This window comes from Siniperca chuatsi, linkage group LG7 (genome assembly GCF_020085105.1).
Source record: "Siniperca chuatsi isolate FFG_IHB_CAS linkage group LG7, ASM2008510v1, whole genome shotgun sequence".
Lineage (NCBI taxonomy): Eukaryota > Metazoa > Chordata > Actinopteri > Centrarchiformes > Sinipercidae > Siniperca > Siniperca chuatsi.
Genome location: NC_058048.1, coordinates 895,295 through 911,731, shown reverse-complemented (window position 1 = coordinate 911,731; position 16,437 = coordinate 895,295). Strand labels below are relative to the sequence as shown.

Here is a 16,437-nt window from a genome sequence, read left to right as displayed (position 1 = left end):
AGTAAAACACACAATATAATCTAACTAAAGGTACTTATAGACCATAGAGCAAAAAGGAGTGTGTGCTCATATGTGTGCATGTTGGGTGCGCGCTACAAATAATGTGTGTATGTTTCTTTGTTTGGCCTCTGTATGTTCCACATGCAAGAGCATGAACACACTTGTTAGCTCAGAAACAAAGAAAGTATGTGAAGCGGCAGCTTTGAGTTTCCTCTCCGCATGTGTGGCTATGTTTAGGGCCAAATTGGAGTGTGGGTGGTTTGTGTAGGATAATGGTGCCGGGTTAGAAAAGAGGATGGTTAGTTTGCATGCAATACATAGTTGTACTGGATGAGTATGTGCGCAAAGCATAACTAACATCAACTTAGCATGTGGCTACCAAATAATGTAACTATGAAAACACAATACCAATAAACCCTTAGTGAAAAACCAAATCAATACATGTAACATTACACTGACAAAAGTTAAGCAGTCCTGTGCTTAGCTGTGTCCATGGCTGTGCTAGGTTATGTTATGCCCAGTCAACATTACCAGTCCATGAAGGAAGAGGGGTTGCCTTGGTGAGCTGCTCCAGCTGGGAAAAGCTGTTGTTCCGATGTCAAATGATGCAGTGTTTGCTGTGCCGTGTTTTGATTGTGCAGGTCGGAGGAAACCGGTCGCTTCTTTGTTCTCCTTGCTTCATTGCTCCTATTGCTTAGTTAGCTGGCAGACTTTGTGTAGTAGTGTCTAGCTTTGTGTAGCTGTGGGGGCTAACTAAGCTTGTTTGCAGGGATATTAGGCAGGCTCTTGCGAGGCTGCTGTAAGGAAAATATTCAGTTCGGTGTGTCTGCTCCGAGCAGACTATACGGCGAAGGAGACCTCTGTCCCCAGGTTCGAAAGGTAAACCGTTGAGAGTGGAAAAAGAGAGAACAAAGGTGTGCTGGAGTTTTTGTTACCCGGTCGGGTGGATAGTTCAGGAGATATCTGGTTACAGAAAGTGACCGGAGGAGAGGTGTGACTGTAAACATACTGGCTAATGTTTCAAAATAAGTCACACAAAGAACAAATTAATCTATGGAGTCCAGTGGTACCTACAGTGCACGCAAAATAGCAAACAAAAAGAATGTCAGAAGAAAATGATGTCACAATTTATACTTTAGATTGATGTATCGATGATACATTTTGTGTTGTTCTAGCCTTGTCAGTTATTTATACAAGTCTTTGTGCACTGACTAAAATCTGCAAATACAGGAGAGGCTCCACAGCACCACTAATGGGGATGATAAAGACTACAAGGCTACCAGTGATAATTATGACTGATCCACCAGACAGAGGCTCTTCTAGTGTGGTGATAGAGACTGTTGTGGGAAATTTGACAAATTTAGAGAACACAATTGGTCTATTTTGTATTCCAAAAGCCATTGCATGCTGGCCACTTGTTCAATGGTGAGTCTGGATCCTTGTCAGCCCATTATGTCTGGCAAAATTGTTAAAGTTGTCTTTACCAGATGTGTGTCTTGAGGTGGTCATCAGTCACTGCTAAGACTATCACTGCACAGACTGTCACAGACATTTAAACACGTTATAAATGGAAGTTATAAATAGAAGTTATAAATGGAGCATTTACCATTAACCTGGTGCAAATTGTCCATTGTGTGTCACATTAACAAAAACTCAGATATCATGGAACTTGCCTGAGTTTAAAACTAGAGTGTACCACTTTTTGGCAGTTCCAGTGCACTGTCCTGGTGGTGAACTCTGTGACACTAGAGCTGGGAACTGGTGATGACTCTATGGTGAATCATCTGTAGACATCTCAATTGGGGAAGAGGTGCAGGTTTAACATACTACCCCTTAGTCCTCTAAAGGCTGCATGGGTTGCATTCGCTCAAGGGATCAGACCTGGGACAAAAACTAAAGTGCTCACTAGTCTAATCCCTAGTCTTGTAGTATGGTCATAAAACTATAAACCTCTAGACGTGTGGAACCCTAGAATCCTTGAAATCTTAGGCATATTTTAGACAATAAAGACAAATTCAACATCTAACATGCAGTGTGCGTACAGCCAACATATATACACACACAGCATGCACAAAACAGGCTCTTCACACACTAAATTCTATGAGTCAGGAGAAAGCCAGTGGCACAATTTATCTCCAATCAGGGTAAAGCAGAGTTGAGACATGTTCACATTATTGTCTAATAGAGATCAATGCACACACACGGTCTTCAGACTACTTCTATTACCAAGCTAATGCAAACCTCACTGAGAACAACAAAGACCAGAGGAACAGTGCTCTCTCTCTCTCTATGTATGTGTGTGTGCAGAGGATTAGAGAAGATGGGAGAACCGATTTGTTCTCATTTAAATCCTGGCAGCCTCTGGATGGAGCACAAATTCATGGGTTTAACGCACACTGGGCATTGTCAAGAAAGAAAGGAGTGTCGATGCACCATTGCTGCGAGTCCTCTGTTAAGCAACAGTCGTAGGGCTGGGTATTGTTTGAAATTTTGATACTTATTTCAATGTGATACCTGAGCTTTGACACTAATATCAAAACAACACTTTTTTTGATACCTTGCTTTGAGAAATATAACATTTTTCTCTTTTATATTTAACAAAATATGCCAGTATTCTTAAATATTTAGCAAAATCATCTTAACTCAATCTTCATACAGAGTGATACTCTGATTGTCTCTGACTGTGTTTTTTCATTTGTCATGGAGTTGGTTGTCATACACCAATCCAGTCTTCCTCTCATGTCTTCAGTATACCAGCAGAGATCTTACATTGTTGAATTGTGGTAGATGTGACTCCATGTGACTTGAAGACTCTGGTTAAATGTTCTTTCTGGTGACTGAACTGAACCAACTCCATGACCACTGAGCAACTGGAGTCTTCCTTGATGAAGACTGTGAGATGCAGTTGAAAGCTTGGGAAAAAGCTAGTAAGTGATGCTCAAGTTTACATCATTTTGTCAAACTACTGTTTCAAAAGGTCATATATGAACTTTCATGTACAAAATCTCAAATGTTTAATGTTGTCCAAACACAACCAACTGTATGAGAACATAACATACAGTTGAAACCAGATATTTACATACACTTACATACAAAAAAACACAAACTTTTTTCTTTACTGTCATACATTAAATCAGAGTAAACTTTTTCTGTTTTAGATCAATAAATATTAACATATTTTTTGCATTTGTTAAATGTCAGAATCGAGCGAGGGAGAATTTTATGTATTATGTATCACTTTCATCAAAGTCAGTATACATACACTTCCTTAGTATTTGGTAGAACTGCCCCGAAACTGTTTCACTTGGGCCAAACATTTTGGGTATCATTCCACAAGCTTTCTACAATAGTTTGCTGGAATTTTGGCCCACTCCTCTTGACAGAACTGGTGTAACTGGGTCAGGTTTGTAGACCTTCTTGCTCTCACTCGCCTTTTCAGTGCCGCCCACAAATTTTCTATGGGATTGAGATCAGGGCTTTGTGATGGCCACTCCAATACCTTGACTTTGTTGTCCTTAAGCCACTTTGTAACTAATTTGGAGGTGTGCTTGGGGTCATTGTCCATTTGGAAGACCCATTTGCACCCAAGCTTTAACTTCCTGGCTGATGTCTTCAGATGTTGCTTCAATATATCCACATAATTTTCTTTTCTCATGATGCCATCTATTTTGTGAAGTGCACTAGTCCCTTGTGCAGCAAAGCAGCTCCACAACATTATACTACAGTTGGGATAGTGTTTTGAGGCTTCAAAGCTTTGCCCTTTTTCCTCCAAATAAACCGTCATTACGGCCGAACAGTTCAATTTTTGTTTTCGTCAGACCACAGGACATCCAGAAATTAAGATTTTTGTCCCCACATGCAGTTGCAAACCGTAGTCTGGCTTTTTTATGGTGGTTTTGAAGTAATGCCTTTTTCCTCCCAGAGTAACCTTTCAGCTCATGGTGGTACAGGACTCGTTTTACTGTGGAGAATGACACTGTCTTACCAGTTTCAGCCAGCATCTTCACAAGGTCTTTTGCTGTTGTCCTGGGGTTGATTTGCACATTTCGCACCAAAAAACGTTCCTCTCTGGGACTCAGAATCCATCTCCTTCCTGAGCGGTATGATGGTTGTACATTCCCATGTTTTTTATACTTGCGTATTATTGTCTGAATGGATGAACGTGGGACCTTCAGGCATCTGGAAATTGCACCTAAGGATAAGCCACACTTGTGGAGGTCCACAATTCCTTTCCTGATGTCTTGGTTGATTTCTCTTGATTTTCCCATGATGTCAAAGAAAGAGACTCTGTGTTTTGAGGTGTGCCTTTATATGCATCCACAGGTGTGCCACCAATTAACTCAAATGGAATCAATTAACCTATCAGAAGCTTCTTAAGCTCAGAATGGAATCATCTGGAGTTTTCTTTTTGCTTAAAGACACAATAAAGTTAGTGTATGTATACTTCTGACTTTGATGAAAGTGATAAGAAAAATACATAAAGTTCTCCCTCGCTCGATTCTGACATTTAACAAATGCAAAAACTGTTAATATTTAAAACAGAAAAAGTTTACTCTGATTTAATGTATGACAGTAAAGAACAAAAAGTTGTTGTGTTTTTTTCTGAAGTGTATGTAAATATCTGGTTTCAACTCTTACATATAAAAACTGCACAAATTTGGCAAAATAATTAGGGGTGTAAGCCTATTGTGTTTGTGCTGTCTTATTATTATTATTTGTCTTATGCCTCGGCATAAATTGCTGTGAGCTGGAATGAGCTAGAAACATGAAACTTGGCCCTATAACTGGAAATGATGTGTATGTGCTTCCACAGAAATATGAGCCCAATCGGGCCACATGGTAGCGCTGTCATTTAGGCCCAAAAATTCAATTTTGAACTGGCCACGCACCTCACACTGTCCAAATGACTTGAAATTTCTCTCACAAGTCCAGCTCAATGTGCTCTACAAAAAAGCCTCCTGGACCACTAAAGTCCCCCAACTAGATTTTCCACCATTTGGATTTTTTTTGAAAAACACATTTTTGACATCTCCTAAACCGTAGGTCCGATTACTACCAGAATTTCGGTGGACGAAGCTTATCAAACGTTGTATGAGGCTTGTTGATATCATATTTAGTTTTTCAGATATTGACCAATGAACTTCAAAACGGACGTGGCTCAGCACATAAATAGACCACAGTCAACAACCATTGGGTCAATCATCACAAAACTTTTTCTTCTTATGTCCGCATAACACGAATCAGACTACAAATCAGAAATTGTTTGTTTTCTTCATTCTATTTGTGAAAATGCAAAAAAGGGAGAATGTTTTTTTTCCTGTCTAGGCCACATTTGACCAGGTCCAGATCAAAATTCTTAAACTTCTAACAGTCTGTGTTGGCTTGAACCCTGGAATTGCTGCTTGCAGTTATATTATAGAATTATAATAGAAATCAGCAACTACCTGATCAAAGAATAAATAAGAATAAGACCGCAAATCTGACTGGCCATTTAATACCAACTTTCGGTACATGACATACTACAGGACATATTTTGGTCAGTACCAAAAATGTATTCTTTGATATCCAGCCCTAAACATAACAAAACATAACAACATAAGACACCTGATCTTGTTGAACTTGGTGCTGGCACATGTTCAAAACACAGCAGACTTGTTAAATGACAGAAATACTCTCTGAGAATGGAACAAAATAGAAAGAGTATGCCATGCAATTTCTTTATTTCTATGTGTTATCAATGATTTATATCTTTATAATATGCTTTGCTTCAAAGCAAAGATTTGTTGTTTCCTGGTCCAGCAGAGGCAAAACCCTTCAGAGCTGTGTCCATCATCTACCAGCTGCTGCCCCGGCACACTGATATTTTCAATCTTTGTCCTCTATCACCTACTGTGTGTCAAGCCGATTACTTTGCACATCTGCCTTACACACATACACACACACATACACACACACACACACACACACACACACACACACACACACACATATACACTATGTTCTTACCTCTAAAACGTGTTCTGTTTGTTGTTCACGGTCCAGTTTCCTGGAAGTGGTAGTGATCAGACCTGAGACCCAAAACAGCAGAAAAAACAATTAGAAAGGAGACTGAACACACACACACACACACACACCTACACACACACACACTACTGTGCCAGCACGCCAAATTAGCAAACTAACATAGTAATTAGTTGTGGGTGTCAGACACGATGGCTGACTTGTTCTAATTACGTTGAATGAGAGAAGGGTAGAGAAAGAAAGAGAAGGAGAAACAGATGTGGTTATTAGTTATTATGCATAGTTGTCATTTAGTATTTTTTTACTGCCCTGACTGGCTGTTAGGTGGGGGTGGGCCTACTTTGCTATAACCGTTTACCACAGTGTATTAACACCATGGTCAAGCCAATCATATGCTAAGCAGGTACTTAACAGTGATGAGGGAGGTGCAGCCAGAAAACAATAGGCCTGATTACTGGGCCATCATGGAAACAAAAGAAGGTCAGTTTCAGGTGAAACTAGGCAGGGTAAACAGCAAACACTCAGGAAGACTCCTCCCTGAGGGCAGGGCTTAAGCAACACAGAGTAGCTTAAATTTCTGAGTTCTCAGACCATTTTCACAATTGAGAATGACTTCTGGATGGGAGCCGAAACATCTTGATTCTGAAAACAGTGTCCAGATGACTACGACTGAAACCTGAAAGGTTTCTGGAGTATTCTAGACACCATAATTTGTCTGCGTAGATTGTGGATTGTCTTGTGGATCTTTGGAAGCCTGCATAGCAATTATGCACCACTGATGTGATACCTCAGGTGAGAATTTTGGATGACATTTATTTTACTTTGGACATTGTTCCCAAGGGAAAAAAACCTTTCATGGCCCCATGACCTTTCCTCTCACAAGACTCGCAGACAAACCTTTAGCCACGCTATTGGTAGGGTTCTAGGCATAGAAGGTTCTGCCCAACATTTTGTTATTGTAGTATGTAATATCGGAAAACACATATGGTGGTATTAGAGAAGATAAACTAACTGGTATGTTGTCAATTATGTCTTCTGTTAACATTAAGTTACAGTTAGTTATAGTTACACAGTAAACATGGGTTGATAGTGCTGTGCTTAAGATGATATTAAGTCCTCTAAAGTTTGACCCCGAGCATCAGAGCCATGGTCCAACTTGTTGATAATATTGATCAATACTGACACCCTCTATAGTTATCAATTAGCTGTGGACTGTTCCAGTCATAAATGGAAGCTTAACAATCAGAGAAAAACGGTATTGATTAAAGAGAACACAACTGTTTTATGCTACATTAGCCAGGCAGAGTGACATGCTGTTACGCTACCTGAACTCATAGACATCATGTCGCTAATGAGAGTGTCCTCCAGCCCTCTGGACAAAATCCCAACTAGGTTTTTATTGGAAGTTATGGATTGTATTGCGCCCCTTTTACAAATTATGTTTAACAGCTCGCTGTCTACAGGCTACGTCCCTGATTATTATTGGGGTTGATCCGACCCTCCTGGATAACTATCGCCCAATCTCCAAATTGCCTTTTATTTAGAAGATTCTCAAAAAACTTGTATCCAAGCAGCTTCTTGCTGCTGTGGAAAACAATACCTTTGAAAAGTTCCAATCTGGCTTTCGTCAACACCACAGCACTGAGACAGCCCTTCTCAAAGTCACCAATGACCTTTTAATGAATGCAGATGCAGACATGTGTTCAATTCTTGTGCTGCTGTACTTAAGTGCTGCCTTTGACACAACTGATCATGGCATTCTTTTAGATAAACTGAGGCCCTGGGTGGGCATATCTGGCACTGCACTAGACTGGTTCTCATCTTATCTGTCCAATAGGAAATTCTGTGTCAGCATTAATAACTTCATGTCATCCTTTTCCCATATCAAGTACAGTGTGCCTCAAGGTTCAATTCTGGGACCAATACTGTTCTCCTTATACATGCTTCCTTTGGGTGATGTAATCCGCAGACATGGTATTTCTTTTCATTGTTATGCGGATGACACACAGTTGTACCTCCCTGTCAGGCCCACTAACCTTAGTACGCTGAGTTCTCTGCAGGACTGCCTGTCTGACATAAAAAATTGGATGTTGATAAATTTTCTTCAGCTCAACTCGAACAAAACTGAAATCCTTGTTATTGGGCCCCAACACATCACTAAACAAATACTGCCATCTACTGGTAACCTGTCAAAACATATCAAGCCTGTTTGATAGCAATTTATGTTTTGAGCAACATATCACTAAGCTTGTCCAATCATGTCATGTCATTATCACCTCAGAAACATTGCAAAAATCTGATCTATTTTAAATCTTAGTGATGCAGAAACTGTTGTACGTGCTTTTATCTCCTCACGCCTTGATTATTGTAACAGCCTGTTCACTTGTCTTAATCTGAAGAAAAGATCACAAAACTTCAGTATATTCAAACACAAATTAATTATTTTTACAACACACACATACACCATCTTTTGTAAAATTCCCCATCAGAAACCTAATTAACAAAGACCAATCACTTTTACACAAACACACACACAAAAAATCACAGCATTACATGTTGCGTCACTGCATGTTATGAGTGTGTAAGTTACAAATGGTTGTAAAGTGAAGTCTCAGCAGCAGTATTGTCTGCATTAGCATTTCATTAACTGGAGTACTGATCAACACTAATTAGGAGGAATCACAATAATGAGAGCACTCACTTCACTAATCTGCTTGCTTACCTCTCTGATTTGTCAGTGATGGTTTGCTGCTGAAGACACACATAAGCAAAATGATATAAGGGCACTTTACAGACAATGTCTCAGCTGACATGTCCATGTGGCCCCCACATAGGATGAGTGAGAGGTTGGCATTTGAATGTTTATTTATTTTGGCAACACAAATGGGGTAAACCAAATGACACCCATAAAAATATGTCCAAGTTGGTTGTCAATGGGGTCAAAGTGGGTTTGAGTTAAGAACAAGTCATGGCCATGTAAACAATCCTCAGGCCCCCCACATGAGCTCCAACTTGCTGGCATTTTTTCCTCCATCATAATCAAAAATCCTGGGAGAGCAATGCCAACATATTGTAAGTGAACCACCAATGGAGCCCATGGGGCCAGGAAACAACTGCTTACAAGGGCCCAACTTGTATCCACCTTGGGCCCATTACTAACCCACATGGACAGACAAATATAGGGTCTTTATATTTTTTATTGCCCCACTCTAGGTTACCCAAATGGGGCTCTAATGCCAACCTAACTATATTTAGCTTCACTTAACTTCAGCTCTGTCTATATCATCAGCAACATATAGTCAATGTTGGACTGCAATTGTGTCATGACTGCCACTTCATCCTCACATTCATCTACATCTATTTCTTTTATCTGTTCAATCATCTCTGCAGACATTTCAGTCCCTGCCATTCCTCTCTTGCCTACCAGCCTTCCTCATTTGCCAATCATCTGATCCTATTTACAGTACCTCCAGTGTAGCATGTAGTAATTTGCCAGATCTTCTATTGTGCATTCTCACTGTACATACCACTCCAGTCCCTTTTTCCTTTATCTGCCGGCCTGCCTGCCTTTAGTGACTTTGACCTCTGCTAGTTTTTGTGGACCTAGCCCACCTGCATAATCCGTTTGGGCCTATGCTGACTGCTACTTGTTGCTGACCTGTATCCTGCCTCCAGACTAAGTAAATTTTGCTTTTACCTAACTGCTCCTGCATGTTGAGTCTGCTTATGCACAGGTCCACATTCTGTATTGTGTCAGATTGGCGTATTTCTACAGGCCTGTCTGTTAGGCCACTGCTGCTGTCTCTGGGCAACTCCTGGTCAAGAGCAATTTAAACAACCAAACCAAAACCAGCACTTACAATGTGTTTTTGTGGGAGAAATTTAAGGGTGAATAAGGGGTTTATGGGTGTAATAGAATTTATGACACTTTGACTAAATTATGGTTTCACAAATAGGCCTCAGGCCCTGTAATTATGTTTTTTGGGTTATGGGGCACTAGATGTTCCTATCATGAGATAGAAGTGTCCCAGAAGACTCTGTTCTTCTTATACTGATAACTTGGGATGGAGACAGTCTCTTTCTTTGTCTCATCTTTAGATGATGTAACCTGTAAACCACCACCTATTGTTCTGCTATAAGAAGTGTACCTTTTAGATGTAAACTAAGCATTGTGGTGGCTGTGCCCATGTGTACATGCTGCCTCAGTGCTTCTGTGTCGACAGATCTGTTTGCAATAAATCCATATATTCGTGTAACGACAACTGGGGCTCATCGAGTTATTATTTTATTCAACTGAGGACAAGTACTCAGTACAAGTCCTTCTCCAACAAATTGGCATTGTCGGCAGGATTCCAACACAGACGGACACTGGGTAAGTAAAAGTGAATTTTTCTTTTCCTTTTCTTACCCTATGTGCCTCTTGACGGAATTAATCACATTATTTCATATCATTCATATCATATCATTATTCATATCATCAGGACTATAAGGCATTTAAGATCAGAATAAGGTCCCTAACCTTATTATCAGTGTCAGGGGATCAAAGTCCTGGCTGATCTCTCTGAGAGCGTTGCTAAGAACGAATGTGTCATACAAACCTCTCGGTGGATGCCAGAAAATTCTATGAGCAGAAAATAGAAAGAAATGAAAATTGTACTGAAATTGAACATACCAGTTTTGTGGATGGCTGTAATTATTTCGCTGGCTAACAACTACATTGAGCTCAAAAGGAATACCTTCCACACTTCTAGTGAGCATAAGCACAAAACCTAGTCTAACAGAAACACTGGGGGGCAAAAAGAAGGTGTGGTTAAGGGAGTACAGGTGAGGACCCTATAGTAAGCCATGATTATAGAATCCACATCCCAAATGTCCAAATTTAAAACTCACAAAGCCTCGAGTTGTATTGAATATATGAGTTGCGTTGTCTTTTGTCATTGATGCTGCTTTTAACCATTTTCAGGAACATAGGAGAGTGCCTTCATCCTTCACCTCTGATTTGTAAGTAAAAGAAGGCATCTATATTGGGGTCCAACAGGTCTAAGACTCAAAAGCAGAAAGAATTTTAAAGTCTAAACCCTCCTAAACACATACAGAGAGTAAGGGAAGTACTTAGGGAGAGACAGAAAGTCAAAAATCCACTAATTCAATCAGGTATTCTACTCCTGCTGATATTATTGCAAAACAAATAGAAGAGTATTTTGTCATGTCCCTCACTGTGCAAAGTAAACAACCTCTGCATTCTTCGGAAACGTAGTGGTGCCTTCTTTTTTCCTTCATGTGTGTTTGTTTTACTTATTGTTGCTCATTTTGTGTAAATATCTGAGTTTTGTACTGTTTTCTGTTTAATTGTAGGAAGGCTTTATTGAGGAAGATGTTATATAGATGATAATCAGTTGTATGCATTGACTGCAAATGTTCATCTATAGAAAAGGAGTTTATTGTTTTACTTTTATTGTATTACTGAGACGCAAGGTTGTTTCACCAGGGTATATGTTAATATTTTGATGGACTTTATTTCGTAGCATAAATGTGAAAAAAAGTGTTCTTTAAATTAATATTATCATACAACATTATCATCATCATCAATAGGTGCTTCCCTTTTAAAAATTGTAACACAGTAACATTTACACAGATTTAATGGACCTACTCCTTTCTTTCTTTTTCCGAGTGCAATTTTACACTGGTAATATTTATCACCACAGGATGATAACAGTAAAGACGTAAAGCAAAATGATCAATCTGCTACTATCAGGCAAACAGTCAGGACTGCAAAATCAGAATGTCCCTGATCTCATGTCACAACACATCACAGAAGCTTATCAGCATTGTGGTGTGGATGAAGATAACAAATGCTGTGCGTGGATCATAACAAAACATAGCGATGTCAAGCAAAAATCAGTATTAATTGTCTAATTTACATGAGCTGGATATGTTGATTGGCAGTATAGTTATTCTTCCATTCTTCCAAATGTGTAAAATTTGCACACTTGTTGTTGGAGTTCCATATCAAGCCAATAGCAAAACCTATTCCATTGAGCTATATTTTGTTTTTAAATTTGATTGCTGTGAGTTTCTCTATTTCTGATAGTATATTTGGAGCTTGTATTCTCTGACCAGTTTGACTGGGCTAAAACAGACTGCATGTGACACTACTCCGTTGCTATAGCATTACAGTTTTTCAGTCAGTCCCACACATTTTAACCTTGTGAACTGGAACTCAAGGTGCAGGCTGTCTGATAACACACAGGCACCTTTTGGATGTTTACACCACAGACACAGAGTGACTACTAGTTTACCACACAGTGAGCCTTTAAGCACTTCTTTTGAAAAGATTTCACCAGTTCCTAAAGTGAACTAGGGCTCCCCTAGAATTAGCAGATGTTCCTCAAAAACAATGTTGACTTTGGAATTAAGCTCCTCCACACAAAATAACTTTGAAACCAAATATAGTTTTGTCACACTTTAAACCATATCAGATACCTCAAATAAAACAAATAAAAACAGGCTTTGAATCTCTTATTGATCCTCTTCTAGAGCAAGGTGTTAAGACACCTGCCTCTAGCAAATAATACATTCCAATCTCTAAAGCTAAACAAACCTGGAGAATGGTGCTTTGTTCAAGATCTGGAAGCTGTCAATGTGATTGTTCTAGCTGCAATTCCAATTTTTAGTAATGTTAATTCTAATTTGGCCTTATAGCCTCATGACTCTAAATTTTGACAGTGGTTGTTTTCAGCATTAACTATCTGATAGTATTGTGTTGTTCCTACAAAATAAGCCTCAGAGGTAAAAGAGAGACTTTTTGACCTTGTTGACCCGATCGAGGCATGTTGTTTCTGAGAAGGCATGTTAATAGATTCCTCCTGAAATATTTTGACTGAAAGAGGTCACAGAGCATCACTCGCCCAACTGTCATTGTTATTGTCTTGGATCACCTAACTGGGGAAGTTTTAAAAAAATGTTCGCCTCCTCCACATACCAAAGCAGAGATGTGCTCCCTCTGCAGGCTTTGGATTCAAGGATCCACTGAAATGAACTTTGTCATTTATGCTGCATGGTCTGAACTCTGCATCTGAACCCCTTCAATGAATGGAACCAATGCCATCTGCATTCAGAGACTTGAAGGCTGCTCTCACATCAGCACCAGACAATTATCTTCCTTTTTTGGAGACAAACGGCTTCATCAGGGGCATCTTGGTTCAGAAATAGGGCTCTCATTACTGTCTGATGGCTTTCTATTCTTCTAAACTGCCTCCTCCTTAATGCAGGGGATGCCTGCTTGCGAGCTGTCACAGCTACGGCTATTATGATGGACTTCGGTTGTGAAGTCTTTGCTATATCGCGTCTATATAGCACATTCTGAAAACTTATGTTGCCCACCGCATATCGGCTGCTTCAGATCAGGTTACAATGCGACCAGTCTGTCTAACTATTATTTTATTCATAGAGCCCTGCTTCACTACATAGCTCCCATTGATTGACTTTGATATTTATTGCACATGATTGTGAGACACTAGTGATACAGATAGAGGTGGAAGAATTATTCAAAACTTGACTTAAGTAAAAGTACAAAAGTACTAGCCTTTAACACACTTAAAGTACCATAAGTACACACTATTAATGGCCCATTTCAGAATTTTTATATTTATTTATTTATTTATATATATATATATATAAATTAGAATTATTGTTGCTTTAATGTGTTCTTCACTTTAACGTTGCAGCTGGTAAAGGTGTAATTCATTTTAAGTACTTCATATACTGCTGGGCAGTTTCCTGAGAATCAATAAAGTTTTATCTTTAATTTTAATTATACATCATCATTTATTTGCTGACTATATCTTGTATCAATAATCTGAATCTACAAGTAACTAAAGTTGTTCAATAAATGTAGTGGAGGTGCATGCTTTGCCCCCTAAAACATCGGCTTAATGAGCTAAGTTGTAGGCACTAATACATGCCTGTATTTTAGCTGAGAGCCAAACTGCCACCATTTTTCACTGATTCGATATATGTATTTTAGTTACATGGCATCATTTAGTAAAACTATCCAACATTCAGCTCTTGTTATCCAACCTATTTAAATCCATTTTCTTGTCTTCACAATTAGCTATTGTAAAGTGTGCTGATGATACTGAGTCAGCTAATTAGTAGATTAATAATCTGAAAGCAACATGTTATCTTACTGTGCTGCTAAACAAGCCCTGCTGAACTCATCTCAAGTCCTTCCTCCATGTGTTAGTCTAGGTTGCACACGGTTTCACACATGTAGGAAAAGGGGGAGGTAAATGGGATAAATAAGGTTATTCGTTCATGGTTTGCGCCAGGCATCACACAAATCTCAAACAATTGTAGACAGATGCATATCAAACCAGAAGAAAAAACAGCCTTGTGAAGCATAACCGGTTGGAACTGCCATCTGGTCCCTTTGTAATAAGGCCCAGAACAATAATGGCAGAATGTCTAAAATAGTAATTTTAAACTGATGCAATTGAACCAGAAGCTCTGAAAAATAAAGTAGACAGTATTGTAAAGAGATCTTTATCTCATTCCTCTTTGTCAGAGTACTATTGCAAATTTCTGGGATCTTAAATATTCCGTCCACCTTCTACACAAGTGAATCTGCGCGCAGCTGTGGAGGGTTCAAAAACACCCAAAGATCCAGGAAGTCTACCTTCCCTTAGGATAGCTCGTAATCAACTCCTGGGGTGAGAAGAGACTGCTTGTGGGATCACAGCCGTAGCTGCAAGGTACCTTTTAACAATCAGCCCATATGTAATCCATTTGCCATACTGACCTAGCCATTTTTGGCCATAGCTTTATATTTCAAGCAGGTCATTGCACCCCCTAGTCATTTGTTGGGGTTCACAATGGTTAAAGCGGTACCAAACTGTGTAGGTGCAATCAATTCAATTTGGCTATCAAAATTATCAAAGAATCATAAATAACTTTAATGAATAATATAAAATAAATTCATGAATGTGCGAACCCTAGCCAACATTCTGTCAAACTTTCACTTATAGATTTTACAGACATGCCAGAACCTAGAAAAAGGGGCTATCTATCCTTTTAAGCCAACAGATGTTGTGTTTGTGTTTGTTGTGGTTGTAACACTTCTTCTCTTAGATGGAGAGGTCCATGCCGAGTGCTGCTAAACCACGAGAACCGTCCTAAGGGGGGAAGGAATGCCAGAGCGGATCTATGCCACGCAATGAGAGATCCAGTCGAGGGAAGCGAGTGCACAGACGGTGCCAACAAGCAGTTGTGGCCAGAGGGAAACATTGCCTACCTATAGGATGACTGCATGAGAGGCTCCCCAATGAATGGATGCTCAGGTGACTGTGAGGATGACTCTTTCACAATGCTCAGAGTACTTTGACTGAAGCACCACTGGGACATAAGACAGATCACACAGAAGAAAACACTGCTTGCTGCTGGCCATCAAAACATGGCCCCCAGCAAGAGAAACACAGCTTCCATGACATTACTAAATCCGGCTATGCACTTGATACTGGGCTATGCAAACAACAGAAATCTGACTGACTGTTGGGTGTGTCAACAACTACCAACTTCAACTCACTCTCCAATGTTAACTCCAATTCCTTTGACTGCAGTCGAATGGAAAATGTATGACTGGTATGATTTGGCTGGAGAGTTCTATGAAACTAACAAAGATTATTATTTTCCAGGACATCACTCATCTCTGATCCCAGACTCACAGAGAGAAATAGTTGATTTTGTCATATCAGTATTATTGACCTCCAGGTGTCAGTATCTCTCGTGTTCATAAGGTACTGAGTTTCCACACACAATACAGAGCTGCTAATCTATGACAGGACCAGATAACTGTGAAACAACAAGTGTAGCTTCTATGCTAAAAGTAATTTGAATTGAGCATGTTCATGTTACGGAACAGACAGGCAGGGGACACCGAGATGGACAACAATGTTCTTTATTTGATAACAGCCCGAAAGAGTAGGTATGGAGAGAAGGAAGTCTGTAGGAGGGAGAATGCACTGGAGACAGGAGAGCGCTGGGGACTGGAGAAACACTTGGAGAAGAGAGATATAAGTGTTATGCCAAGTGGCATGGAGAGTCCTAAATTCGAACAAGGTCGGACACATACTGAGGTGAGTGCAGGGCTTATATACTAGCTGTGATTGGGAACTAATTGGGAGCAGGTGTTAAATAACCTTAGAGATTTTTCAATACCCTTTCAGTGCTAGAATGTTCATTTTTGTTAGAATAGTTCTGCTTTTGCATTAATTCTGATCTGACCCCTACATGGCTCATGCACAGTCCAATATTGATAAATTTAGGAACAAACAATTGTTTCAAAGTCACCAAAATGAATGTAACGTCTTAATCGCCCATTTATAAATGTGTTTAAATGAAACACTGTAGCTGATGTAG

General features: G+C 39.6%; 1 protein-coding gene across 15 annotated transcripts in view; it reads right to left on the bottom strand.

The window, feature by feature from the left end:
• Positions 1–16,437, bottom strand: part of fat3a (FAT atypical cadherin 3a) — a 284,665-nt gene that overhangs the window by 141,074 nt on the left and 127,154 nt on the right. For all 15 annotated transcript variants that reach the window (XR_006378550.1, XR_006378549.1, XR_006378548.1 and 12 more), the window contains exon 4: positions 6,007–6,068. Coding sequence is in view for 11 of the 15 variants with exons in the window: in XM_044202274.1 (XP_044058209.1) it covers positions 6,007–6,068 (62 nt within the window). In the remaining 4 variants the exon portion in view is untranslated. The remainder of the gene's footprint in view (positions 1–6,006; positions 6,069–16,437) is intronic.